This window comes from Poecilia reticulata, linkage group LG18 (assembly GCF_000633615.1).
Source record: "Poecilia reticulata strain Guanapo linkage group LG18, Guppy_female_1.0+MT, whole genome shotgun sequence".
Taxonomy (NCBI): domain Eukaryota; kingdom Metazoa; phylum Chordata; class Actinopteri; order Cyprinodontiformes; family Poeciliidae; genus Poecilia; species Poecilia reticulata.
Window position 1 is genome coordinate 7287978 of NC_024348.1, and position 27286 is coordinate 7315263.

Sequence of the window (27286 nt, forward strand, 5' to 3'; positions counted from 1 at the left end):
GCCAATCGCGTGCGAGGAAACCAGACCAAGGAAAGAGTCTGAGCCAATGAGAACGCGGGTAGGCGGTACCGACAGNCATTGAGTGATTGTTGACGCTCCATGCATTTCGGAAACAGACACTTATACAATAACAACGCACTGCAGGCGAATTAATGTATGTAGTTTTTTATTATCATTATTAGTTTATATAAATAGAATAGAAAAAATATATTTCCATACTAACAAAGCTTTTTTTTCCATTCACAGTTCTCAGCATTCCCTCAATACAAAACAAATATACAAGTTACAGTTCATCCTTCAATCACAAGTCAAAAAGTGCAATGTCATGTCCTTCAGGTAAGTTTTCGTGGCATCATTTCACACCTGTGGAGAGTTTTTTTTTCCACTGGAATCATGTCAGTTTGAGACATTATTTGAAACAGTAGTTTAAGCATCAGGGGTCACAGCAATTACATCCGAGGAATGTCACCAGTCACATCATACTCTGGGATACCCAATCCTTCAGGCTGTAAAAGGTGTGCTGTCCAAGTGTTGACTAAAATATGTAAAAAATTTCCACTCCACTCCATTTAAACCATCTCAGACTAAAAAGGTAAACAATAAAAGTTCATTTCCGTGCAAACTCTTTTTTTTTTTTGACACTCTTATCTATTGGTCCGCTCATTTTGAGGATGGAGCAACCGAAAAAAAATTTTTGTTTATCTTTTTCACATTTTTCCATCTCTGTTTATGTAATCAGGAATGTGATTGTTTTTCCTGTTACAACAGGTTGTTGGAATGAAAACATTTCTTTGGTCCATGTCTTACAATCTCTATGCTAAACCAGTACATTTAAATAAATAAAAATCAAAAGGTAAAACGTTTCCCCCCCCACCCCACAATATAGAAGTGAGATACAAAAATATTTTTTAATACATGATAAATGCCATTCCTTCAAGTCAGACATTTGTTGTTTTTTTCCGAGGAAGATCAAGTTTCTTTTGTAAGCCACGAGTTTTTCTCTTACAACAGTATTTGGTCATTGTGTTTCTATTGAACCTAAATAAACATTATTTAGGAATTTGGCGACGAATGTGATCCAGCCTTGTTGAGTTCCCCGGTTAAAAATCTTTTTCAGTATATAGAATGATACAGTACAATGCAGAATATGCCTGGCAAGCCTTTTAGAGCTCCATGCGGTGGGAGCATTCTCCTTCCAGATGCCAGTTGTGTTTTGTTTTTAGCAGTCAGGATGGATCGTCTTTATTGTCTCATCCAGTAAAAACGAGTTCTGTTGCCGTGATCCTTTTTTGTCGTTGAGTCAGCATCTGGTGTGAAAATGCAGCGGCCATGTTCCTTTAAGTCTCAGCCGCTGGCTGTGTGGAAACCAGAATGACTCATCCGACGTTGTGTGCTTTATGGCGGACTGAGCCGCCGGTGTTCATGTCGTAACGCCCTGCTGTAAGTCGGTTTAAGCTCCATTAGAACTGAGGAGTCGTATGGTCGGTTTTGACGAAGTAGGTGGTGAGTTCTCCTTTCCCCTTCACGTTGACTTTTCCTCGGAGTGTGACGTCATACCCCACGCTCTGGATAATTTGGGAGGTCTCCTCTGTCACCTGAGTTTATGGTAGGGAGAGAAAAAAAAGTTTTTAATGTTAATCCAATCATCTGTTTTTAGCATAGTCTTCTTTTAAAGGGGCAGTATTATGTTTTCCAGGCACACAGCACTATATTATACCACAATTAAGTATCTATGTTAACTACAGTTGTTAAAAAAACTTAAAAGAAATTTACTTTGTAATTTAACAGTGAAATTAGGCTTCTGTCTCTTTAAAAACTCCTGCTCTTTCTGAAACTCCGCTTTCAGGAAGTCGTCACAAGATTCCTCCTCTATTAACTCTTTCACAGAGTTTTTACCAACGTTGCACTGAGAAGGAGCTCATATGATGAGCTCAGCAGATGCGCAGTTTGCTAATTACTGCTGGCTAGTCTGAAGGAGCTCAGAGCTGCATCTCAAAGGCAGGGCTAGCTCCAGCCAGCCATTTTGCACAGCTGAATAGTTGCTGTGGGGGGTTTTCTAACCTGTATCTTGTCCAGTTCCCCTGTGCTTTCCATCCGACTGGCAACATTAACAGAGTTCCCCCAGATATCATACTGAGGTTTATGGGCGCCGATAACTCCTGCGATCACTGGGCCGTGATTTACTCCTGCAAGTGGATAACAGACAAGAATAAATGCTTATTCACATTTAAGATAAATTATCATTTTAATACAAAAATGCCCCATATTTAGGACTTTATATCCAATTTGTCTTTGGATTCTGTGGGTTTTGTATTAGTTTATTATTCAAAATAGCTGAATCCTCTACAAAAATGCAAAGTGAAAAGGCAGTTCAAAGTGCTTTACGCCATAAAAACACAACACAGTCACCAGTAATAAACATTACATTTAGTCAAACTCCATCATCAGAATCATCAAGCAAACACACATGAAAAATGTTGATGACTAATCAAAGGTAACTCTAAATAGGTGGAGTTTTTTATTGATTTAGTGTTTCAGCAGTTTTGCAGTTTTCTGGAAGTTTGTTCCATATTAGAGATGCATAAAAACTGAATGCTGCTTCTCCAGGTTTGGTTCTGGTTCTGAGGATGCCAGAACCTCTGGTTCTGATGCCAGAGGTTCAGGTTTACAGTGATGTGGACCCAGCCACATCACTGTAAACCTCAGAAATCATGTTTTATTCATTCATTTTTCAAAAACACATTTCAGCGTTTAGAGATGAAATAACGAGACAACTTCTGTTTGTAGTTAGGGGAATAATAATACTGAAAATATTACCAGCAGCAATAACAATTAAACAATATTTGTTGAATTAATTTCTGCAGATTTTTTTTTAACCCTTTTCTTTGTTTAATTGTGCTTACTTTTTTTTTAAATGACAAGTTTGGTAAAACAAAACAGCAACAAAAATCAAAGTAGTGTTTGTATTTGTTTGAATGTTGATTTAAAAGACAGATATGGTATAAAATAAATGTATTTAGAAAAACATAACTAATATATTACACTGAAGAAAATTTAAGAAGTTGTATTTTTTCAGTTTTCTAAGGTGTTAAGTGACCCTTAAGCTGTAGCTACTTTAAAGTAGCAGCCTGTGGTTATCAATACATTTTGATTGTTATGATGGCTTCTCAATGCATTCCCAGATGTTTGACTGGGGTTTACAGTTTTGGTGTCTAAGGAACAACATCCAAAAAGAATCTGTGATTCTTTTTGACAATAAGCATTGGTAAAAATTGGTTGTGATAAAAACTTGTGTGTACTGATCTGTAGAGAAGAGATCCAATTATACATTTAAAAATCTACAGACTTTCTGCTTTCCACTGCGCACAGTAGTAGCATTTTCAAAAGTGTTTGACATTAACATAAATGCTGTTATTTCATGGGTTACTAAAATTCAGCTTGTTGAATCTTAACTTCTATTTTCATTTTAATGCACCTTTTGCCTCTACATCTCAACTTTGCACTACTTTGGTCTATGACAATTGCCTAATAAAATATCTTCACCTTTTTCGTTGTGATATGAGAAAATGCAAGAGAAAAAAATTTAAGGTGCAATGTGTTTAACCCAACTTGTATTTATGAATTACAGCCGTTTATTTAGTTCATTTCATCCTTACTGACTTTAAACCAGTTACTATGAGCTAAAGGTCACCTAAACAGAGCAGCTACATTTAGTTTTCCTTTAGAAATGCACAGAACTTGGGAGACAAAAGGCATTTCGTTTCAATGCTAGTTTTATTTAGAACTGAACTTGATGGCTGTTAAGTCTTTTTTAATTTATTTTCACTTAATTTGTTGAAAGAATTACACTGACTATAGTCCATTTTAACATCCTATTGTCTTTTATGTCTCTTTAAAACAGATCACCCTTAAAAATAGGAACCCGGGATTTACCAGTGTAAAGCTATAAACCTAGATTGAATCTGTCGGTACAGTCTATTACACAGTAGCTGTCCTACTTCCTTTTATGTTTTTAAGAAGCTCATGAAGTTATAAATCATTGTTTTTTGCCATTCAGTGTGGAATACAGAGATAGTCTATCTCTTCTAAAACCATTTTTTTGTCTAATGAAAAGCTCAAAAAACACAATTGAAAACAAATAGGAAATTCTTTTGCATTTAAATCCTTTCTGGAACCAGAGTTTGTGCTTTAACATATCAAAGTAGTTTTTTTGTTGTTGTTTTTCAGTGAACTACCCATTCTCCTGGTAATATTAAAATGAACTCACCGATCCGGAGTTTAAAGTTGTTAAAAGAGTGCTGGTTGAGTTTGTCCAGTTTGCTCATCATTGCTATTGCAAACTCCACCATGGTGCGGACAGTAGTGTAGGTCATGTCAATTTTCTGTAGGGGGAGCCAGAGATCACACTTGTTAGCAGGGCTTTTCTTCTACATGTTGAAAAAAAACCCTACAGGAATGTTTCTTCGCTGTGTCCGCTGAACTTGCTTTGCAAAAATGTAGCAAACAATTAATACAAACGTTGACGTTTTGTGTGTTTTTTTCATTCTACAAACCTTATTGTCTTCTCCTGCAGGGTAGTGTCTTAGTCCTGCAGCAGCCATGTAAGTGCTGCCAATCGTCTTAATTTTCTCAACGGAAGAGAATTTGGGCTTCGACAGAAGCTGCATTGAGACACATACAGACTAAATGTTAGAAAGAAGAAGAGAGTATTTAACTTTCTTTCGCATCGTCTCCGTGGTCGTACGTAATCAAAGTCCAGTATGATCTCGTTGAGGAAGCGCAGACACTCCAGGCCGTCTCCGTTGGCGCTGCTCTCGCTGTAAAACTCTTTGAACTGAGGCATCGATGCGAACAACACACACACACATTCGTATGATTCGCTGTACAGGTCCTGCAAAAAAAAAAAACAGATGTAGATGAAGACACTTTGAACTGACAACTAACTTGTCCCAACATTTAACATCTGGGAGCATGTTGACTGAGATGCAGGGAGATGTTGACAAAAATCTTGCCAAAAATGTTTGTATGTCTCGTTTTTAGATATATTAATCATCCAAGGTTTAATATTGTTTTGTTAAAAGCTCACATTTATGTGTGTTTGTACTAGGGATGCAAGTTATCAATTGATCAGTTAATCTGAAGTTGATAGATCTTACAGATTGATTGATTATTTGAGAAGCTGCCATTTTCTTAAAAATCTGAGTTTTCTCTTGTTTCAAGATGGTAGTTGTCTAACACCAACGATTAGTTGTTTAATATACTGAATTAAAAAAGACAATTAATTTTGAGATTATTTTATGTCAGTTGTATTAAATTCTGGCTGAATAAACAGAAAACAGTGTTTTTCTCACATTATTAAACTAAAAACAAAAGATGAAAAGAATAAAATATGTGAAACACTTAATTCCCCATGACCAGAGAGACGTTCATCCATACAGAAGTGCCATCTGTGGTACCTTTGGAAGAAATGTTAAAACTTTCCTCCATGAAATGCATCAGCTTCATGGAGGACAGATCTGAAAAGCAACAGCACGTATTGGCACAACGGTTTTTCAACATGTCGCAATTTTTCTTTGTTACATAGTGTTTGTATTTCTAGACAGAATGACATAAAGTGCATTTTCCATCCCAAACCAGACTTTGTTTGGACCGTTTCTCTTTCGCATACTGGTATAGCCCCGCCAACTTTGTTTCTGTATCAACTGGGTCTGCTTAACGATGACCAGCGGCGCCCTCTGATGAATGTGAGCCAAACTAAAACACTAAAAGAAGGTCTAAGCGAGCGATTTGAAGTTAATCGAACCAATTCTAATTTAATAAACCAATTAATTGCTTGCATCCCTACTCTGTCCTGTTTTTACAGTATTTACTTGATTGCGGACGGCTTTGCCCATGAAGAAGGAGGCGACATGAAGTGGCATGACGTTCTGTAGGAGGAGCTTGTTGACGTTCTCCATGGTCTCCATCTCCTCTCGCTCTGTTTGGAAGCAGCACTCCAGCAGGAAGTCTACGCGACACGTTATCTCATCCTGACAGTCACACACACAACATTTCAACACGCATCGACTAATTTGCTACGCTTTATATTGTGTGGTAATTGACAAAAAGAAACGAACCCGTCTAGCCAGAATGAGGCACACAATGTAAAAGATGACCAGCCAGATCCCGGACATGATCTGAGGGTCCTTCAGCACTCCGACACTGCAAAAAAACACAAATATAAAGTAATTCTAGAGCTGAACAGATCAATAAAAAGGCCAACCCACTACCCCTTCCTACTTAATCTAACATAGATGTCTTGTTTCTAAGCTGGGTTTGCATCCCCCGCCACCCAGGAGGGCTTCTTTCTATAGAAAGCAGCTAAATAAATGATGGTGATCTGAAACCGCAGACAAGGATTCACAATCTGGGCTCGACGTCACGGACAAAAGGGAAGAAATTTAAGACCTTCCCGAAGCGAGGCTGGTGGCGTTATGACTCCCAAGGACGGTGAGCGGAGGAAAGTTTAACATGTGCAGCGTGGTTTTCATCACGCACTCAGAGACGCATAAGTCAACAAACCGAAATGTAAACAAAAACAAGATTTCAGTAATTGATTCATCTACTATTCCGATGATTAATTGGATAAAACACATAGGCACATCCTGCAGGTTTTTTCATTTAGCCATTTCGTACAATATTATAAATGTATTAAAAGATGAAAATAACCCAATGGTTTAATTACTTTCTTTTTTAAATAAGAAAATAAGCATATTGTTTCCTAAAATGCAGTAACATAGCATTCCTTTAGTGAACGCTTGATCACTAGTAGCAAAGGATGCATCTGCAGCTAAAAAATACTTCTAACATCCAAGTAGCACCAGTAGTACTATGCATGGGTCACTCACTGTGTGTGATTTTTATCGTAGAACACATCCACAAGGCAACTGGACTCGTTTTCGTAGACTTTGAGGAAGAGGGCTAGGTACACCACCACAGCCAGCGTGAGCAAGAATCCCTTCACAGAGAAGCAGATCCTAACAAACACCATCACTCCCAGCATGGCCAGCAGGCAGCAGTACAGGTAGTACTGGATGTTTTCACCAAAAGTAGGGAAGGCAGAGAAAAGAGGTGCAAACTGGTGAGATGTGTTGTTCAAACTTGGAACGGAACAATTCAGAGCTTAGCTTCAGATGCTGTTACTGCAAAGACAGTGAAACTTACTAGATAGGTAATAGTTAGCCAACAAGGTTAAAGATTAATTTAAACCATGGGAAATGCAAACACTGAGAGACATCAACGTTAGCACAGAAAAGAGTACAAAAACTGTTTCCTGTTTCCATGAATGAGCTTTCAAATGTACAAAAAAAATCTCATAATCTGGTGAGACACTCACAGGCAGGTTATACAGTCTGTGTCCTTCTAAATATGTGGTGTTAGTGACCGACGTGCAGTTTCTTCCTGGGAGGACGATCTGGAAAGAACACAGACACAGTGGAAATAAGACCATTGAGCAAACGAATCGACCGAATGATCGAAAACAATACCTACCAGGTTGAGGATGGCCATAAGCAGAGTGATGAGGATACAAAGAGTGACGAGCAAAAGCCGCAGCACCGCCCTGGCAGGGAGGTTGCGTGACAGCTTCACTACCCACTGGACATTTAATGGCAACTTGGAGTGCAATTTCTGATGAGGAGACAGTGAAAAACGTCACTACGGCTGAGTTTTTTCAGGACACAGATAACCAGCGATCATTTCTACTTAGAAACTTAGGAGGAGTGAATGCTGCTGCAGGGTTTCCTTAGACGGAAAATGTTTTGCATCAATTTGAAGAATAAACTGAACTTGATGCCTTGTTTGATAAGGTTAAATTGGAACCGACTCGATTATATTGGATTGACTTTTTATGTAAAGTACCTTAATATGACGTGTTGTGAATTGGCACTATATGAATAAAATTTAACTGATTTAAATAAGATGCATTGGAAGCATTCATGTTTTAAACATACACAGCAATGTGTTGGTCTATAACCTAAAATCCCAATAAAGAGCATAAAAGTTTGATAGTATTCAAGTGGTTTGACTTATTGTAAGCGTTTCTTTTTCTCTAGAACTTCATTTCATTGTAGCTGATCTCAATAAGCGTCAGTTACAACAAGTCATGCAGCGTTAATATGATGTTGACATTGAAATGATGCAAAAACGTAGACGTTACCTTCATGTATGCAACAAAAGAAATGACCAGAAGTGCCACCATTACGGGGAAGGTCACACCGTAGGACACTGCCATTTGAAAGTTCCTATGACAGTAACAAAGTTGAGTCAAGTTAATCTGCTTGCCGTAAGTAATAATGTTCAGGACAATTAAGATGCAGCTTTATACACAATAGAGACAACGGTTGTATGCATGAAGACATTTTAAGAACCACTTACTTTTCAGAGACAAGCATCTGGACGATGAAAAGAGTCACGAAAATGATGACGATGCAGCTCACTGAGTAGTGCAAATTCGTCACCTTTGAGAGGCGGAACTGGAAAGCAGTTTTTAAAAAAGCTGGTTAGGGGTGATAAGATTTAGTCTTTTTAGTCACAAGGTTTCCTGGGTAGTGCCCTGCCAAGGTACTAATACTCAAACTTTTGTATATTTTGTGACATTAAAACCTCTAACTTCAATTGGTTTTATGTGGAGTTGAAGAAAAACAACACTTTGGCTTGGCTGAAGGCATATAAATACTTTTTGCAAGGAACATACTTTTAAGGAGCATTTATTAGGTTTTAGGAGAAAATATACCTGTTTCTCCACAGTGAGGTCGTTAAACAACAGAGTCAACCAGTTGAGTTTCTTCACTTTCCTCCTAAATGAAAAGAAACAAGGAAACATTGGAGAAATTTAATAACATAAAACAGCACCTGGTAGTTCTTTTATATTGTCGTTATATTTTAGACTTTAAAATTCAAAAAGACTGGAAGAAAGTAAGGTCATCTGCAAGTTTCAGCAAGTGAAATGTAAGACTTTTTAAGACCTTTTAATGCCACCATTAATTGAATTTAAGACAGAAAAAATTAAAAATATAGGGGATGGTTTGGGGAACTTACTGTATAGCAATCAAGACTAAGCAAAAACTGAGAACCCAGCTTTGAGTCCATGATAAAGGCAAAAAAGAAAATAGCTAGCAAGGCTATATCAGCTTCAACTGCCTTGAATGCAATGAAGATGTTTGACTTTTGCCTGACAGAAATGACCCACAAAAAAAAATCATAAAACAGTAAAGCTACGACAAAATTTAAGACCTGTGATTAACATATTTAAGATCAACTCACATGTTTTTAAAGCATTTAAGACATTTTAAGGATATGTGGGCACCCTGTAAACTTACCCAGCTATGTCCACTGTGTCCAGCGATCCCTTTATGCTGCTGTCGATAGACAGACTAAAACAAATGAAAAGACATTATTGATGGCATCGTCTGAGAAGACCGGAGAGAAGGTTTCGTTTAGCTCCTCTAAGCTGGATGGATTTGACTTTGGAGTAATTTTAACAACGTCTTTTTAAGAGATACTCGCCGCTTACCGGTTGGGGTTGTTGTGAAAAGGTGGTTCTCCCTGGAATCAAACACAAACATAACAGACACTGTTAGACTGCTGTACAATAGACCATGATCAAACAGCCATGAGACAAAACAGAGACTGCCCTGCATGTCCTTTACAAAACGGCCCAGTGGGATGGAGAAGAAGGAATATGTCCTTACCGTCGATGTCAGCCGTGGACGTGGTATGACGCCTTTGAGAGGCTTGAAGGCCTTCTTTTTCTGTGGGTTGCTCAGGTCGGCGAAAGGGTGGACGTCCTTCCAAGATTTGAGGTACTGAGACATTCGGACGGATGCCCGCTGCTTGTTCTCACCCGCTGGCTGAAGTTACAGCAGAGGCCGTTTAGTTATTAGATCAACAGCACATACTTAAGGAAAAAATATTTTAATACACATTTTAAGCTAATGGTTCCCCACAAGGGCAGGCTAGGGGCCAGGGGAGTTTTATTTAGAAAGCACATTTTCTGCAACAAAGCAATTCAAACTGCGTGCGCCTACCAGATTAGGCCTTCGTGGAACACTGCTTGTTTTGTTGGGGTCAATAACCAGAAATGTTTTTCTCCCGTTAAGGTGAGTATTCCGACTTTCCCCATCCCCGTCCTCCACCTCGTACGCTCCATTCAGGTGCTGCAGTGTTTCTTCGGTTATGTGGACTCGCCTAGTTAGACCAACATTTACAAACAGAAGTTCAAATGTTTCCAGAATAGATTTAAACTTAAAAATATTGCTTTTTCATTGAAATTAACTAACATTCTGCATGGTTTCATACAGCTTAGTTATCAGATATGGATCACTTTTCTTACCCAGGAAGGCCTCCAGACTCCATTTGATTGGCTAAGGTGACATCGTTTGACCAGACGTCATACTGCCACTTCTGAGAGCCAATCACACCGGAGAGCACGTTGCCAGTGTGAACGCCAACCCGCATGTTGATATCCACTTCTGTAGCCCGTCTAAGTTCACTAGAAGGAGGCAAACAAGTAGCTAAAAATCAAAGTTTCACTGAAAATTATAAAATCAAAGAAAATGTGAATGATTTTTTTTCAATTTGTCAGATTGATTAATATGTGTCTTGTCTTCACACCGTATTTAGAGCTCCCTACATATAATAAGCTAATCTAGTTTTTTATGTTATTATTATTAAATACAGAATAAAATTTAATTGTGTTTAATATGAAATGTAATAACTTTCCACACCAGAACAGCTTTTAGTTTGCTTTCAAAGTCCAGAAATATTGCTCCATTCAAATGAAATTGAACCAAATATTGCCACATTTGATTTGCATTTGCCTCATACATGAATTTCCTCGGAATGCAAGCAATGAGGCCTCCACCTCATGGTCTTCTGCATTTGCATCAAAGAGTACAGAACGGAAAACAAAATGGATTATGCAAAATGTGTTATTTTAAAAGTGTGGGGAAAACACAACCAAGATACTAATACTCTAAGTGTTGTATATTTTGTCACATTAAAACCACTAACTTCAGTTCACACGTCAATGTTACTTTGAAGTGTGTATCAACTACTGCAAAAAAACAAAAAACTTTTAAAGTTATTATGCGTTTTCCAGGCAAATAGTGCTATTTCATAACACAGTCAAGTCACTATGTTAACCTCAGCTGCTATAAAAATGCTACATAGTCCACTCAGGCGTTTTGCACAGCTGAATGGTTGCTATGGAGATTAAATGATTTCTCAAACATGCATGAAATGATGAAAGCAACACTTAGCGAAACAACTGAAAACAACAATGTGTAAAACTTACTGCATAAGTCTATTGATATCTAAAAGTGACTGGAAATTTGCTAAGAGTTGATCAAATATCAAAACATAATTTTTATGAGTCAAAACCTAACAGAAGGAGTGAAAATGTATTTCTAAAATCATTTTGGTACCAAGAAAAGATTATTTTTCTCTACTGATCATTTGGTGATCTTGTACGTTGTAAATGCCGGTATAACACATTTAGATGATTCAAAAATTTCTTGGGGAAGGGTTAGACAAACTCAGATAAATCCAGATGAACTGACTTGATGGCGGTGCACATGTCCAGGCCCATCCGAACGCAGTTGACGGCGTGGGTGGGAATGGGGTCAGGGAGGCCGGAAACACAATAGTAGCAGTCTCCCAGGATCTTGATGCGGAGACACTCGTTCTTCTGTGCTCAGAAAGAAACCCGGGGGACGAAAGAGTTGGGTCTTAAACATCTGATTCAACAGAAAGCTGTCTATCACAAAAACGTGATGTAATTTGCAGTTTTACCTTTGCGATGTCGTCAAATTTGCCAAAAAGCTTGTTGAGGACCGCGACCAGCTCCTCGGGTGTACAGGTGCTCGCTAGCTTAGTGAAGCCGACAATGTCTGCATACAGGATACTGGACAAACGCAGAGAAAATTTAATATTTAACATATGGTGAAGATAAAAAGGAGCACGTTTACGTTTTTGGTAGGATGTAGCAATCAAAGCTAACATTAAGCTAGTCAGGGTCTGCCACTGTGTAGAAGCAGAGCTCAGGAAGGAGATGTGACAAATGTAGTCAGTAAATTAAGTCTTCACTATAAAGTTATATTTATAAAGAACAAAATCTAAGAAACCTGCAGGAAAAAAAGCAACCACAGACACTTAGCTAGTAAGAGAAATGTGTGTTAAGAAGTAAGCTGTTTTATTTCTTTCAGATGCACCCTGAAGTGAAGTGTGCACTGTGACAAAGTCTTCAGCCATGTCTCATTTCTTTGTAAATTAGTTCTGACAGACACATTTTCATCTAATCCTATGAAAAGGCCTAGAGAAATATATAGTTTATTCTGCATATTTCTGTAAATGTGAACCACTTCTTCCTCTCCAGTACAACCCAGTTCAAAACTTGATTTAATTAGTTTCTTTCTTTCCTTCTCCTTTACTTTCTTCTCTTTTCTTCCCTTCTTTCTATTTTCCATATCTCCTTTTCTCATTTCTTCTTTCCTTCCTTTCTTCATTTCTTTCTTTCTCACATTGGCTCAGTTTGTCACATTGTGGTTGTAGTATGTAGAAATCAATAAATATCGAACCCCTGCTACTCTGTTGCCTCTAAATAAAAGCGGCTAAGCCTACGCCTTGCTTCTTTTATTTTTATTTGAGAAAAATCTTGGAAACATGGTCTCTTGTTTCCTGTTCCACGTCACATTTCTGAGCTGCTCCGTGTCGCTCACACTAAATCCCAATAAAACCCACAGAAGTTTGTGGTTGTGATCTAACAATGCATAAATACTGAGGATCTGTAACAGAACCAGTGAAGAGCAATCAGCGATCAGCCAACCCTCCACCTGCGGCTGTTACCTGACGTCCCTGTGCTGCCGAATGTAAAGGCTGTGAAAGTTGGGGTGGCTGCTGGTTTCTTTCGCATCGTCGCCCTTTGGCTTGGACAGCCTCCTGATGACCTCACTTTTCAGCTCCACGGCGATGTAGCGTGGCAACACCGACAGCAAGAGCCCCTCCTGTGTCGGATGAAACACACGGAAAAGGGTGGGAATGTGTGAGAGGCGAAGCGAGGCGGGACGTTTCGAGACTCGAAACCACCAGATTTCTGTCGCTCAGAAACGACAGGGATGTGTTTGGAGCCTCTAAAAAAGAAAGCCATGTTTGCTCGCGGGGTTGTGTTTCATCTCTTTGTTTGCCCGCAATGAATGGTGCCCATTTGGGTTTGCCTTTGTCTGCCGAGCCCTCAGACGAGTGAATGATTAATCTATTGGCCAATAGCAGGGAAAGCATACAGGTACCAGGCGGCGGCTGGCCAGCGAACGAGGCGAGACCAACTGCACAGAACAGTTTGTAATCCAGGTGAAACAAGCTGCCTAGTAAGACATTAAGGAGGGACTTTTGGTCCGACTGACTCTGTCCTTTCTAAACCAAAGAGTGCGGAGTAATGTGAATCAGTGTGTTGTTACTGTAAATATGATTATACAAGTGTTTCAACCTGCTGATACTTCTTCACTTCCTTCTGGGAGCGCACGGCGCTGAACTCTTCCCGCTTCTTGTTGGATGCCCTGAGATCGTTCTCGGTCATCCACAGGTGGAAGACCCCGAAGCAGTTGACGCACATTAACAGCACGGCGTTCGCCACCAGCTGAAAAACAAGAGTTCATCTGATGACTTCTTCGCCTTCTGGACGTCACAGCTTTCTGTGAGACATGACGGCGACATGCAAATTAGGCCGAGACAGGCCAAACGCTCCTGTTTTTGCTTTGCATTTGTCCTCATTAAGATACATAATGAGCGGTATTATACAAGGTTTCTGTTTACACATGAATGAGTTGTAAACAGTGACATATCTGCCTGATCATTTGCATGTTTTCTAGAGGAAGTAAATCGTGTTGGTCATAGAATACAAAATACTTTTGTGCATCTTCATGCTACGTCTGAATTGTGATCTTTATGGGAAGGTAATGTTGCAAATCTCAAAATTTCTTAGTATCACTTTAAGGTGTTCATATTGGATTAGATTAAATAAATTATCCAATCTTTTGAAAGAACTAAAGGTGGTGTTTTACCTGTTCGGCCAGTTGTGGAATGTTTGGACGAGTGTTTGCATTCTTGACAGGAACATACACGCTGATGATGATGATGTGAGAAACACTGCTTCCTATCCCAAATATGAGGGCCCAGGTCAGTGAGAGGGGCAGGACTGTGTAAACACTCAAAGACAGGAAGAGGAAAAACGCCACCTGAAGAAAAGAAGAGAGCAATGCAGCTATCACCAACTCAAGTTTAACATTTTTTAAGACATTTTTAAGACCATTATTACTCAAATTTAAGACATGCATCACGAGAGAAGTGTACAAAAGCAGTAGAGTAAAGCTTTTTTGCCCACAATGCACCTGGCATCATATGTGTTAGCGTCAGAAGTGAGCCAGGGGCAAAGACAAATGTCATTCAACTGGTGATAATCTACACTTGCCAATAATAGACTCAAAAGAGCTAGCTGGGTAGCTAGCAAGGGCTCATTGGCAGCTAGTAAGCAGTGGACACAACAGCCTTGAGAGAAAAAAAATACCGGTATATGGAATATACAAGAGTAAAGAGTACTGCAACAAAATTTAAAACCTGTAATGTATTTAAGGTAAACTTAAAATATTTTAATGAATTTAAGACACTTTTAAGACCACTGTGAATTAAATATAAGAGAAATGTACAAAAGTAGTAGTGTCAAGCTTTTTTGCCCAGAATGCATCTGGCATCATATGGATTAGCATCAGAAATGAGCCACTGGTGAAGATGAAAGTCAATCAGCCAACTGCCGGTAACTTACAGCTAGCTAACTAGCAAGGGTTTATTAGCAGCTAGTTAGCGGTGGGTGTGATTCAAGCTTTTGCCTGACAGAAAAATCTCATGAGAAAAGTAAACAACATACAATATGCAAGAATAAATAGTCCTGCTATGATAAAACTTGAGACCTATGATCAATATATTTAAGGCCAACTTACATTATTTTAAATGAATTTAAGACATCTTAAGGTCTTAATTTCAGATACATGAATTTAAAACTTTTTAAGGACACCATGAATGAAGAAAACAACAAAACTCAATCCCATTTTCTATTTTAGCTGCTTCTCACCTGTTCCCATGCGTTCACCTCTCCCCCTGTGAAGATGAAGACCATCGCCGTGACGTAAAGCATCCCCCAGGCGAAGAGCGCCAGCGCTCCTCCACAGCGTCTTACCGTGGCCACCCAGGGCAGGCATGCGAGCAAGATCACGTTCAAACAGAGAACCACGCACACCACCGACAGGACACCAACGTGATCGCCCAGGTACGGTTCTTTTGTCTGGATAATGCAAAAGTTAGCAGATTAAGGTAAAGTTTAAACAGCAACTCTTACAAACAGCATACAGTTTTCTTCTTTCATACAAAGTGTTTTCCTGGGATAACATAAAATTCTGGTAGGCTTTCAGAGATATCTGTCTTTATCTCTGTAGATGTTGCATATCAGGCTGGGAGCTCCAATAGTGTAGAAAGGCTCTACCATACTTTATCCAAAGTGAAACAAATCGGCTTTCATTGACGTCGCGTGACAAAAATGTTATCATTTTGTTTGGAGGGAGGTATTCGACTGATCTTCACGACACCAGACCCAGATCCAGTTATTTCACAGAGAGCTTTGTGCGAAGTGTTGTGTGATTGGTCAGACGTTTGTGGGCGTGTCTTATACAAAAATGTAAGGAAGCGTTTTAGCTGCCGGAGCCTGGGGATAAATTTAGGAGTAGTATCTCATTTAAATGAGAAAACGTTCTTACTATAAAGACATGTAAAACTTGTGCTGTTTTAAAAAATTTCTTATTATAAAGGGATTAATAACAAAATATCTTCTCATTTAAATCAGAAAGTCAGCGACAGTTAAACAGCAACACCTCTTGGTCTTTTTAGTCGTCGTCTAGAGGAAACAGACGAGAAGGAGGAGGGTCATAGTGAGCAACTTAATGCCTTCTTAACAAGTCATAATCTGTCTGAGGAGCATATTTTTACATTTTGTTATAACGAGATATAAAACTGGTCTCATTATAACGAGGAACTCATTGAAACAAATAGAATATTGTTATAACAAGATATTAAACTTGTGTTTTGTAACAAGAACCAACAACGAGAAATGCGAGTTTCTCATCAAAGCACAAGTTTCTTATTATAACAAGATACAGCACTTACCTTATTATAACAAGAAACTTTTGTGTTTTAACGAGATGTAAAAGTTTCTCTTTGAAATGAAAGTTTCTTGTTGAAAAGTTTCTTGCTAAAATTCAAAAGTTTCTAACTGTAACAAGACATAAAACTCATCTTGTTTTAACAAGAAACTCGCTTTTTAACGAGAGTTTTATATCTTGGTAAAATGAGACGATAACAGGAAACTTTATAATGACTTTTACATTTTAACTGCCCAAGCTTTTAACCCATCTGGCGGTTAAAAGTTTCCATAGGAGCGCACTTGAACAGCGATTTTGGCATTTTGTTTCAACTGATCTGCTTCCACAATCCATCACCAAACGTCCCACAACCACTAGTCAACCCCGCGCCGACCGATCAGCTTCAGATGAAGTGTGGGAGAGCCTTAAAAGTCCTACAGAAGGCCTACTTCTGCCTACCTAGCTGATATGAAGCAAAATCATCAACATGAACAAGAACATCATGTAGCTTAGGACCCAAAAGCGCCATCAGAATGCCGCTCTTCCCTGGCTTTGTATGGGAAAACTATCGTCACACATTTAGGCGGGAAAGTGTATCCTAAAGATTGACAGTCACTTGAGTAAAGTCACTTGAGTAAAACATGCTTTTATATCCCCTTGTCTTTATTACTGTAAGTTGATTAGCCAGGCATCTGCTCCTTGCTTCCAAAAATTAGTTTTCTTACAAATATGTTGCCATTTCCTCTCTGTGTCACTTTATCTTAATAAACATGTTTTCATCCACATCATAAACCAGAGCAACCAACTTTTTAAAAAAGTATTTTTGAATGTGACTGTATGTTTATTTAATCAGAAACAGATTATGAGCCTCGAACGAACCTAAACAACTCCTGTTGCGCCGCAGGTCTTGTTTATCTCTTTACGGCGCAGTAGAGTACGGCAGAGTGGAAAAAAAAGAATAAAAAAGCAGGCTCTATTTTAGAGGCTTTGTCAGGTTATGAATTAAAAACTGAAATCAATTTCATCAGCAAATCCATCAAAGGTAATACAGGAAGTGTGTGCAAAGCATTCCATTGACTGACCTATAAACCCATCATCTGCTGATCTCTCTCAACGAGATGGAGCAAAATTAAAAAGCCTTTTTTCATTTGCATGAAAAGCGGACTCTGCTTTAAATGTGACACTTTAATTTTCTTTTTCATGGAACAGAGGAAAAGCCTACTCAGACTGGTACTATTTTTGCAGTTACTATAGTTACTATTTTATTTGATGTTACAGGTTGCCATGAGTTCGCTGTGAAGACAGAACTATAAATAATAACACAATTACACACACACACGCGCGCGCGCGCGCACACACACACACACACACACACATGCACATGGTCATATCCAAGTGCAGTAAACACAGCATATCAAACATGTTAATTACTGCTGCAGAGCTCTGCGTAGGTGTGACGTGTTGCTCCGTTTCTGGGGAGGCGCGGGGACGGCTGCATGGGGAAGCTCTGACGTAAAGACGTGCGATCTGAGCTGCTCTGACGTTGGAGCAGCAATAAAGCTTTAGGAGTTCAACGGAACAGCGTTCTGAAAAGGTCTCGCATCTTTAAACGTAGGCAAATACTGCGGGGATACAGGAGACTGTTAGCGCAGACTGTTCACACGCCCTACTTTATTTTTACTGGAATGAAAAGCATCGCAAACCGGAGCGCAAGAATGTCCTAGTGTTTTCACAAAAGCAGGTTTAATGCTCCATTAAGCGCCATGGTTAGATTTCCTTAAGTCTTACCATAGACTCAGAAGACTAGATGATCTAATCTATCAACTGATTTGATAGATTAGATCATCTAGTTTTCCCAAAGCTGAGAGGTTTGACCTGGTTTTGATTGAAATCTCAAATGTGTGAAATTCCTGCTAGGCAGTGTTGTGGACACGAACATGTTCAAATGAGTAATATTTTCTAAGAATTGTACAACCTAAAGTGGTGGTAAGCTTCCCAGAGGAACTTGAACTCATGATCTATTTGTGCATTAACAGTTTCTTCAAACTGAAGAGAATTTCAACAGTTTCTCCAAAAAAAGAGAAGAGGATCTGGGCACAAGCAGCAAGGTCATGCTTTTACACACACTCCTGTAGTAGTGGGAAATGGTTAATTTACATGCAGTGAATAATATTCAAGTGAAACAAAGTTCTACAAAGTTTTCACTTTTTTTTTTAACTTATAAAGAAATCTGCAAAAGGCTACAAAATACTTGAGATTGGGCCAAAGGTCAAAATCTCGAGAATACAAGGATACAGTCGTAATATTAGCAGAATAAAGATGCAGTTTTACCAGAAGAACGTTGCAAAATTACACAAAAATAGTTGTTTTAAGGAGAAAAAAAAACTTCAAGATCTGGAATGACCAGCTCAGTCCATAGTTAATTCTTTGAAATGGACTTAGATGTTTAAATAATCATTTGCTTTATTGATAATAATCCTATGCTATGGGTCAAAAGATGAAGTACTTCCTTCACCGATACTAAAGAATAACTTCACAAGATGCTCAAACTTTCCTTATTTTAATCTTTTTGGTATTTTTCGTGTTGGAGTTCTCATAAAATTACAACTTTGTTCTGGTAAAATTATGACTTTACAATTTCAACTTTATTGTCATAGGACAAATCTTGGTAATATTATGACTTTATCCTTGTAATTTAAAACAATTTAACATTTTAACTGTGCCTAGTTGACCTGAACACACTTGTCAAACAAGACGGCCGCCCTGTATGTACAGGCATCAAAAAATAAATCTCGATTAATTGATAAAATCGATTTGTAGCCCTTTGTATGTGCTTCTGCGGTGGATTGACATATTTCATTTTATTTTGAAAAAACAATTTTCCCTCCATTTCATTATTATAAGACACTTTATGTTAATCAGTTGCATAAAATTTAAATAATAAATCCAAACTTTGAAGTGTAGGAATATTTTTGCGAGGCGCTCTGTATGAATAAGAGCTGCTGAATTTAGTGTCTGGGAAAATTAAAATATGGTTTATACAAGTACTGAGAAATGTGAGGAGAACTGAACAAGTGAATTAGCTAGAAGAGACTGTATGTAGTAACACGCATCATATTTGGAGTAACTTCATGTGGAGAAAAGCAGCCAACATTAAGTCTGAACTTCACTGATTTAGGGCTGTAACTAACGATTAATTTAGTTATCGATTAACCTATCAATTGTTCTGACAATTAATCGGTTAATCGGATAAAAAAAATAGCCACATTCTGCTGATTTTTCATTTCAACTATTTTTGGATTAACCGATTAACAACTGGATGGCAAAATGTGCCCAAAATGATAATTTTTACAGCATTTGAACCAGGTGCAGCTAAAACTAGACGACTTGAGGAGTTTTTAGTAGAACAGGTTTACAGACAAAGGTGGGTTTTTATCTTAAGTGCAAAATGCATCTATTTTCGTACAGTTTTGACTTAATTACGACTGAGTGTGTTCTTTCAGCAATTGGCCTTTTTTGAGTCTGCACACTGAAGTTAATGATTAATCGATTGCTAAATTAGTTGATTAGTTTTATTTCAATAAACAATCCAATTAATGGTTTCCACCCGGTACTGATCTACTGAATGATAAGTCTTCCTAGCAGACCTGTGGAAGACAAATGGAAAAGAAGTCGAAACACTGAAGCAGACAGACGCTCGCTCACGCTTCATCTCACCCTTCCTGTAGCGGCAATGACGATGATGATGACCACGCAGAAGATGATGGACAGCAGCAGGCCCGACAGCATGGCTGGAGTCTCCTCAACGCAGCGCAAGAAAGCTCTGCTCGTGGCCCGATAGCAGCAAAACACACCTTCTTTCACACTCCGTCTAGACCGGGTGCTCTGTCCGTCGATGTCGGCGTCCTCGAGGTAACGCTCGGACCTGAGGTCCACGCTGTCTCTGGTTTGCCTAACGATGGACGATCTGGGCGAACTGCCATTGGTCGAGTTTTCCGCTTTCGATTTGCCAGTCAGGTCCAACATGGAATCACCTCCGATAAAGTCCAGGTTGCTCTTTTTGGCCTTGTCCGAATCCAGGCTGGTCCCGGACAAGTTGACGGGGGAAACGGAGCTCATCTTCTCCAGCTTCCTCGTGTCGAGCTCCAGCAGCTCTCCGTCGTAGAGGTCCGTGCCGAAGCTGCTGCAGGCGTAACCGGGGCTGGACTTGGTGCTGCTGTAGTCCGAGTCGGTGCAGCTGTTCCCCTGCAGTGGAAGGTTCATGTCGTTTTGTAGCTTATTGCCAGATGGATCAACCGGGGACTCCTGATCCATGCTCACTTCTCTCCCCTTCAACAAAGAAATGGCCTTGAGAGGTTCGGGAACATGCGCCGTCTTCACTTCGCCCAACTCCACGGAAATCGGGGACAAGCCAAGTCCTGACAGGCTCCCTCCAGGAACATCTTGCTGTTTGAGGCCGTCTCTTTTGAACTCCAAGCTACTGGCTTTGCCCTTGCCATCGCTGGAAATGACAACAATGTTTGGCACTAAAGCTACCTGTGCTGCTTCTTGTCTGGGCCTGAATTCATCCTGCAAAGCTCTGGACTCGTCTGGCATTGTGATCCGTCAGCTTCTTGCCTCGAGATAAATACCTGCGAGAGCAAACTTACAACTTGTCACAACTTGTCGCAGGGTGCTTGTGTGTCGGTTTACAGTGAGTTTGAAGTGCTGCAAGGTCCCACAGATCGATAAGGAATCTTTAACTCAATCTCCTTCAATGAGTTATGTCCCATGTTTTGAGGAAATCGAGCGTCTCTGCCTAAGAAAGAGAGCTCAAAGTGAGTATGGAGCAGAGAAAACACATTTATAATCAATGAAAAAGAAGCACATCTAAGAGGAAAAGCAACAAGAATAGCACAAGCACAGCCTGTATCTACCTTTGGTTTTAGTGCCATTTTCATAACACGCCACTTTGAGACATTTCCCCATTATGCAAAACGAGTTAGTCCTCTTCCCCCGTGACACATACGCCTGCATACCGCACATATACTGTATAGTTGTTCAGGTGTGTACCGCATTGAAATGTCAGTGACTCACCCAGTTCGCATTAAAAACATTTTTTTCCATCAACACCTACTGCCAGAGCTTCAGCCCAGCTCTCTTTCTGTGGCTTCCCTCTTTTTGCCTCTTCTTCCCCGTCACAGAAAACCGCCTCGCTGCCCAGCCGGTGTTTCATGGCTACAGTTCCCCATGCAACCTGTCGGCTCCCTTGTCACGTTAATTCCAGGATTAGACTCAATTTTTTTTTATCTGTCTGTTCTGCAGTGATAAATCTGATTTATCACTGTTCCAGTAGGGATTATGCTGAAATTAATCTCACCTGGTGTAGCCGATCAGTTTAACTCTGTGTCGTTGTTGCAGCTTAATTCAGAGGAAAAAAACACTTGCAGCTCAAATTGTTCTAAATTACTGGCAATCTGTACGTGAGCTGCTGTTCTAGTAGTATCCTTTCCTCCTTTCGGCTGGTTTCACTACTCTGTTCTGTTAGTCAAAGAAGCAATTTCTTAAAAGAAGGGGAAGTTTGCAGAGCTAAAAGTCAAACTTAATCCAGGAATAGACTACTTCTGTTGGTCTACTCGTCTGCTTTAACAGGCTCTACTTGGATACCTGAGTGCAGTCAGTTCATGGTGACCAAAAAAACTACTAATAAATAAAAATACGCAGAGATGAAAAGCTCTACAATTCATATGCATTGAGAAATTACTCAATTGAAACAAAAACATGTAAAACCTCTCGATCATAACACAACATGCCCTCATCTTATGTCTCATCTTATGTGATGAGACACATAAGAATATCCCAGTGACTAAGCAAACCATCCCATGCATTTTGTTATTATTGTATCTCAAAGGTTTATTTTTATGTACACTATAAAGCCCATTGATAAAATGCTTTCAGTTTTATTACTAAACACAAACAACAGCCGATTTATATGAAGTCAATATGGTGGAGGAAAACAATATTTTATATTTTTAAATGAGAGTGTATCCTGACAACTTCCCACCCAAATTAAAATAAATAAACACAAAAAAAACAACTATAGTTCCTTAAAAGGCTCTCAGATCGTCCAAGATTTTTTTCTTCTCAAATTAAACAAACCAAATGTCAGGAAGAACAAGTTGCAAGAATGCATAAAAGCTACAACATGCTAATATCTCTGGGGTGTGAATGATAAAATATTATTTAATGTGATAAAGTAAATGCAACCTCTTGTGTGTAATTGTGGATGGTAATAAGTCAATCCATACAAATTTAAAAATGTTTGATGTTGCTATACATAGTGTTAAAAAAATCTGTTCACATTCACCTAAAATAAAAATAATTTTAGCCGAGATAAGGTGTCACTTTTCCTCGGTTTAAAGAGTTTGGAAGAAAATGTAACAGTAAAACATGACATTAAAAGTATTGCTCACTTTCCCTATTTAAATAAAAGGAGGGAATTTACTAAAAATAAGAGACATGTGCCATGAAGATCGATAGATATCCATACCTTATTGTTTGACAAAGTTATCTTCGATCTCCCTGACAGTCCAGCTGACAGGCAGGACGAGGTTGAATTTCCCTGAGTCTCCGTCGCTCTGCGTCCTCTCAGTCATCTTCCTATCGATATCAAACAAAACTGAAAAGGCACAATAAACATTACCGAACTAAAACCGAGCGAAAAACTAAACAATATCCGTCGAAATCCTTATTTTTCGTTGCTGAAAACAGCCCTTAGAAAGTCCGGGTCTGGTTGCAGCGCACCAGCCTCTCTGAAGTTCGGCTTCGGGCGCGAGGAAGGGAGCTGAGTGCGAGCGTGGCCGCGCGCGCCTGCGTGCGTGCGTGCGTGCACGGGGGGCGCGCTGGTCCAGCAGCAGCAAAGCAAACAGAGTGAAAGTAAACAGAGAGGCAGAGGGAGAGAGATGGAGAGGAAAGACGGGGCAAAGATCAGACTTTCCATGAGACACGGTGGAGAGGCTGACTGGTTCCGTGTTGCAGGATTTTATTCAGTTTTTAAAACCGTAATTGTGCCGCAAAGTCAAGACTCTGGTCTGTCGATGGATTTACTTTTTATTTAAAAATGAGCTAATAGAGTTAGATGGAACAAATCAACATAAAACAGCATAGTTAAAGTAGAATTGTGAATGAAATAAAGGTTCAAGTTTTATTACTCAACATCTTTGTGAGCTGTAATAACAACACTCAACATCTTTGTGAGATGTTGAGTTCTCAACATCTCACAAAGATGTTTGTAGTGTTGGTAGCATCATGCTACGGGCATATGGTTCTTCAATATAGGAACAGTAAAGCTGGTAAGAGTTTACCAGAAGTTGAATAGTGGTAAATCAATCTGACACGTACAACAATGATTTTAGATTTCAATAGATTGAAGATTTTCATCTTCAATCTGACTAGGCCGTTTTACAAAAACTAATTGTAAAAGTATGAAAAAATAGACATAACCTAAAAGACTTGCAGCTGTAATTACAGAAAGATGTTTCTAAAAAAAATAAATAATTAAATAGAATCAGGCTGAATTAAGTGCACTCCACACTCTTCAGTTTTACTTCAGTGGTTTTCAGACTTCGGATTATGGTCGCAGTAGTCGTACAGGCGGACGAGGTCAAGCAGTGGAAAAATAAAATTAGACAAAGCAAAGGAACAGCAATGAAAGCAAACAAAAACGAGATAAACACAGCAGAGACGGGATTTATAAACAAAGACGAGGAGAGATTAGTTGGAAAATTTGGTCAATGTGACGAAGTTGTGGAAAAAAACTGTTCAAACCTGAGAATTAAAAAAAAGGAAAATGAAATCATGGATACATAAAATGAATGAAGAGATGACTTAATAGCTATAATTATAATTTTGATTACTTTTGTTATCATTTTAGACACAACAGTCCTGTAGGCATCATAATAACAACATCCAAGCAGTTATTGAAGATAGTACGCAATAGCAGCCGCGGGTTGGTTTTAGTTAAAACATTTATAGTTGTTAGTAAATCAGAAATGCTGCCATTTTAAGCGAAGAAAAACAAACTGACTCAATTAACGTTCTGTTCAAAGGTTGTCTCTGAATTTGTTTTTCCCCTCTCTGTCGTCTATTTTTTCCAGTCCAATAGCTTTATTGGTATGGCAATATTTCCCCACACTGACCGCCACCGTATTTTTATGACATCAGCAAACACACATGCTCATACCTGACTGTAGATGGCACAGACGCTCACTTTACTGCACGGTAGAGTGTGTATGATGCTGAGATCTGGAGGATTAAAAAATGTTGATATCAAAAGTCTGTGTTCACGTCTCGAGATATGCATTTTTTTAAATTAAATTTTGTTTTAAAAAATTGACTTTAAGTTTATGTTAAGTGCTGTTGTGGATGAATGAATAGAAGTGGATAGTTTCAGTTTTGTGAGACTTGTTTGTTCTTATTATAGAATCATGGGGGAACAATTAAAAGGAACAAAAGCAGAGTGATGCGGATGTAGTCCAAGAGTCAAAGTATAACTTCAAGGGTGACATAAAATACATCTTGTCTTTATTTTTCTGTTCAGTAGCTGTCAATAAATAATTAAGTGAAGATATTTTAAATTCTTGCTATTATTATTCCTCTGGAACAAAGTACAGCCGACATAGTGAGCAATTGGTCTGTTTTGGGATTAAACTAAACTTCCACAGCCCTAATGTTCTCCCTCCACTAATCAATTACCAATTAGAAGACTGAAATAGGAAAACACTGTTGGTATTTCTTCTAAAATGACCTGATTATCAATAACTTTCTGAATGTCTGGGGTAAATGTACGATACGACACAAAAGCTATTTTTTCTTAGCCACTCTTCAAAATGGAGCTATCAGTTTAAACTTAACTTCCTCCGCTGCCATTGCTAAAACTATATGCAGACTACAATACTAAAAGGAAGCAGACAAGTTATGTCGTTGTTCCCAACTTCTCCTTCTGTTCACCGATTGGACCGATTGGCTCAGTTGAAATTCTACTGGAGGAATCCAGGTCAGTGGCAGAAAACCCAGACGGAGCAGTGAAAGGAGATGAGAATCTAATTGCGTATGAACGTGACGGCCAGATAAGAAAGAATCCAGGACTCACTCTGAAGAGATTATGCAAAGAGCATATAAATGTCTCCCTTGTGAAATGTTTTAAGAGAAGACTCACAGCTGGCGAGGGTGATAATTGTGTCACATGATTTATTGTTAAAAGAAAAAGAAAAGGTTCCCATTGAACACGTGTGATCACGTTAGATTTCATCCCCCACGTGTACGGCTATTCTATTGCATCCAAAGTAGCATTTATTCAAAAGTTTCCAAACGTTTTTTTTCTCTCTCAATAACTACGCAGTTATTGAGAGACACGCCACGTGTAACATGGCGGAAGTTCTCTATAATTATCAGTAGCCTTTAATCTCCATCTATAGCGCCAAATGAGTTTAAAAGTCTCGTTCAGGATGTTCCCCAAAATAGACGTGTTGACTTTTTGCTCCATTGTTGCAGGCCTCGCCAAACCGGTTCAATGTGAATCTATTCTCGGAAAGACACGGCACCGTATTCTTCTGTGAAGCTAAAAAAAAAAAAAAAATAAAAAAAAAATCCTTCCTGTGTAAACACACGAGTATGCATTGTGCTATAGTTTTTATGTGTTTTATAGAAATAAAACAAAGTCACAATAGCAGAGCACCAATCACACCATCTGCATTTCTTTTCAGGTTGCAGCCTTATCTTGTGATTTGGCTCAACTCTAAAACTGTCTGGCATTTCCTTTGTTGTCTTGGTACGTTTCCTCATTTCAAATGACAATTTTGGATAAGTTCACTTTAGTCATGTCGGTTTATTGAACAAGCTGCTTTGTTCACTGCAGCTTTTAAGTCTTTCTTAAGACTTAAGACCTCTGCACTTTGCAGAGGTTCCTCTGCAAATGCAGAACTCTGCACTTTGCAGAGAGGTTCCTTAATTTAGGGACTGAACATGAAACTTTGGCAGCAGACTAGGAAGCAGGTTAAAACAGGAAGCCGCTCATGTGGATTTAAAGGAACCAGCATTGTTTTCATATGAAGCCTTCTAGAACTTTAACCCTTTTAACAACATATTTCATCACAAAAAGGTAAAAAAAAAAAAAAGAAAAAAAGAGGTTAAAATAGATTTCGATAAAACAAATATAACGTTGTGTTTTTGTCTTGGATTAAAAAAAAACAAACTTTAAAGCAAAAATGTTACATTCGGCTTCTTCTTGTCCGATAAATGGAAGTGATGTCTGACCCCTGGTGGACAAAGCGAAGCACTGCTAGTTTAGTTCAGTTTTCCACTACGGATTTTTCTTTTCAAACCAGTTAAAGCAGATTCCATAATCATGTGCAAAATTAGCGTGTATGTTAAATATGTCAAAGTGAAAAAAGCGACAAAACAAAATTGTAAGTGAATTGACTTAAACACAAGAACTTCTGGTGTTTAGGTTCCAGCTTTTAAGCGCAGAGTTCATTCTTAGAACCATGCACTTATTTCTGTTATTCTTTTGCTAAAGTCAAAATGAATGTGATCAGAAAAATTGACAAATTTTAAAATACTATTCTAGAAGTGTGTTACAACTTCTATACACAATGATGTACAAGCATACACTTCTCAAAAGCTTTGAGAACAGACAATTTGTCATCTCAACCACAAGATGAACTGGTTCCCATTTACAAATTACTTTCCTTGAAGAAAATAAAGCTATATTAGCATTCCATCTAATTATATAAGTTTGATTTTCTTCCCAATAAAATTGTTCTCAATAAAAAGATTTCTTCTTCTTCTCAGGGGAAAACAAGTTTGTAACTGTGACTAGAAATCGACCCGATATCGAACTATTCATATTTTGATGGCCAACAGTAAAAACACCAACTTTAAATATTGAAACTTGAGTTTATTCCACCTGTGTCCTTCCAGTTGCCATTGCGTTTCGTGAACACAAGCCTACGGACATTACTGTTGAAGATGGTGAGTTCGATACATTATTTTCACCACAAACAGGATGTAAAAGAAGACAACAGAAA

At 38.7% G+C, this 27286-nt stretch overlaps 1 protein-coding gene across 1 annotated transcript; it reads right to left on the reverse strand.

Annotated features, from left to right (window-relative positions):
- Positions 1-211: 211 nt before the first annotated feature.
- Positions 212-23093, reverse strand: LOC103480377 (adenylate cyclase type 4). The gene is made up of 26 exons (XM_008435294.2): positions 22750-23093; positions 19938-21018; positions 15161-15370; positions 14097-14270; positions 13523-13672; positions 12886-13043; positions 11833-11944; positions 11601-11728; positions 10373-10531; positions 10068-10227; positions 9732-9890; positions 9554-9585; positions 9360-9413; positions 8774-8837; positions 8416-8513; positions 8198-8282; positions 7531-7668; positions 7376-7453; positions 6888-7069; positions 6117-6201; positions 5871-6029; positions 4745-4891; positions 4554-4661; positions 4268-4382; positions 2062-2186; positions 212-1595 (listed from the first exon to the last, which is right to left on the reverse strand). Exons 2-26 carry the CDS (start codon positions 20814-20816, stop codon positions 1461-1463), a joined length of 3894 nt encoding a protein of 1297 aa, XP_008433516.1. The 5' UTR covers positions 20817-21018; positions 22750-23093; the 3' UTR covers positions 212-1460.
- Positions 23094-27286: the final 4193 nt, after the last annotated feature.

Coding starts and splice junctions, on each gene's coding strand:
- LOC103480377 (XM_008435294.2), bottom strand. CDS start 20,816: ATGCCAGACGAGTCCAGAGCTTTGCAGGATGAATTCAGGCCCAGACAA. Junction 10,228..10,372: donor GAGTCTGGAGGCCTTCCTGG/GTAAGAAAAGTG, acceptor TGGTCTAACTAG/GCGAGTCCACATAACCGAAG. Junction 6,030..6,116: donor GCCTCATTCTGGCTAGACGG/GTTCGTTTCTTT, acceptor TGTGACTGTCAG/GATGAGATAACGTGTCGCGT.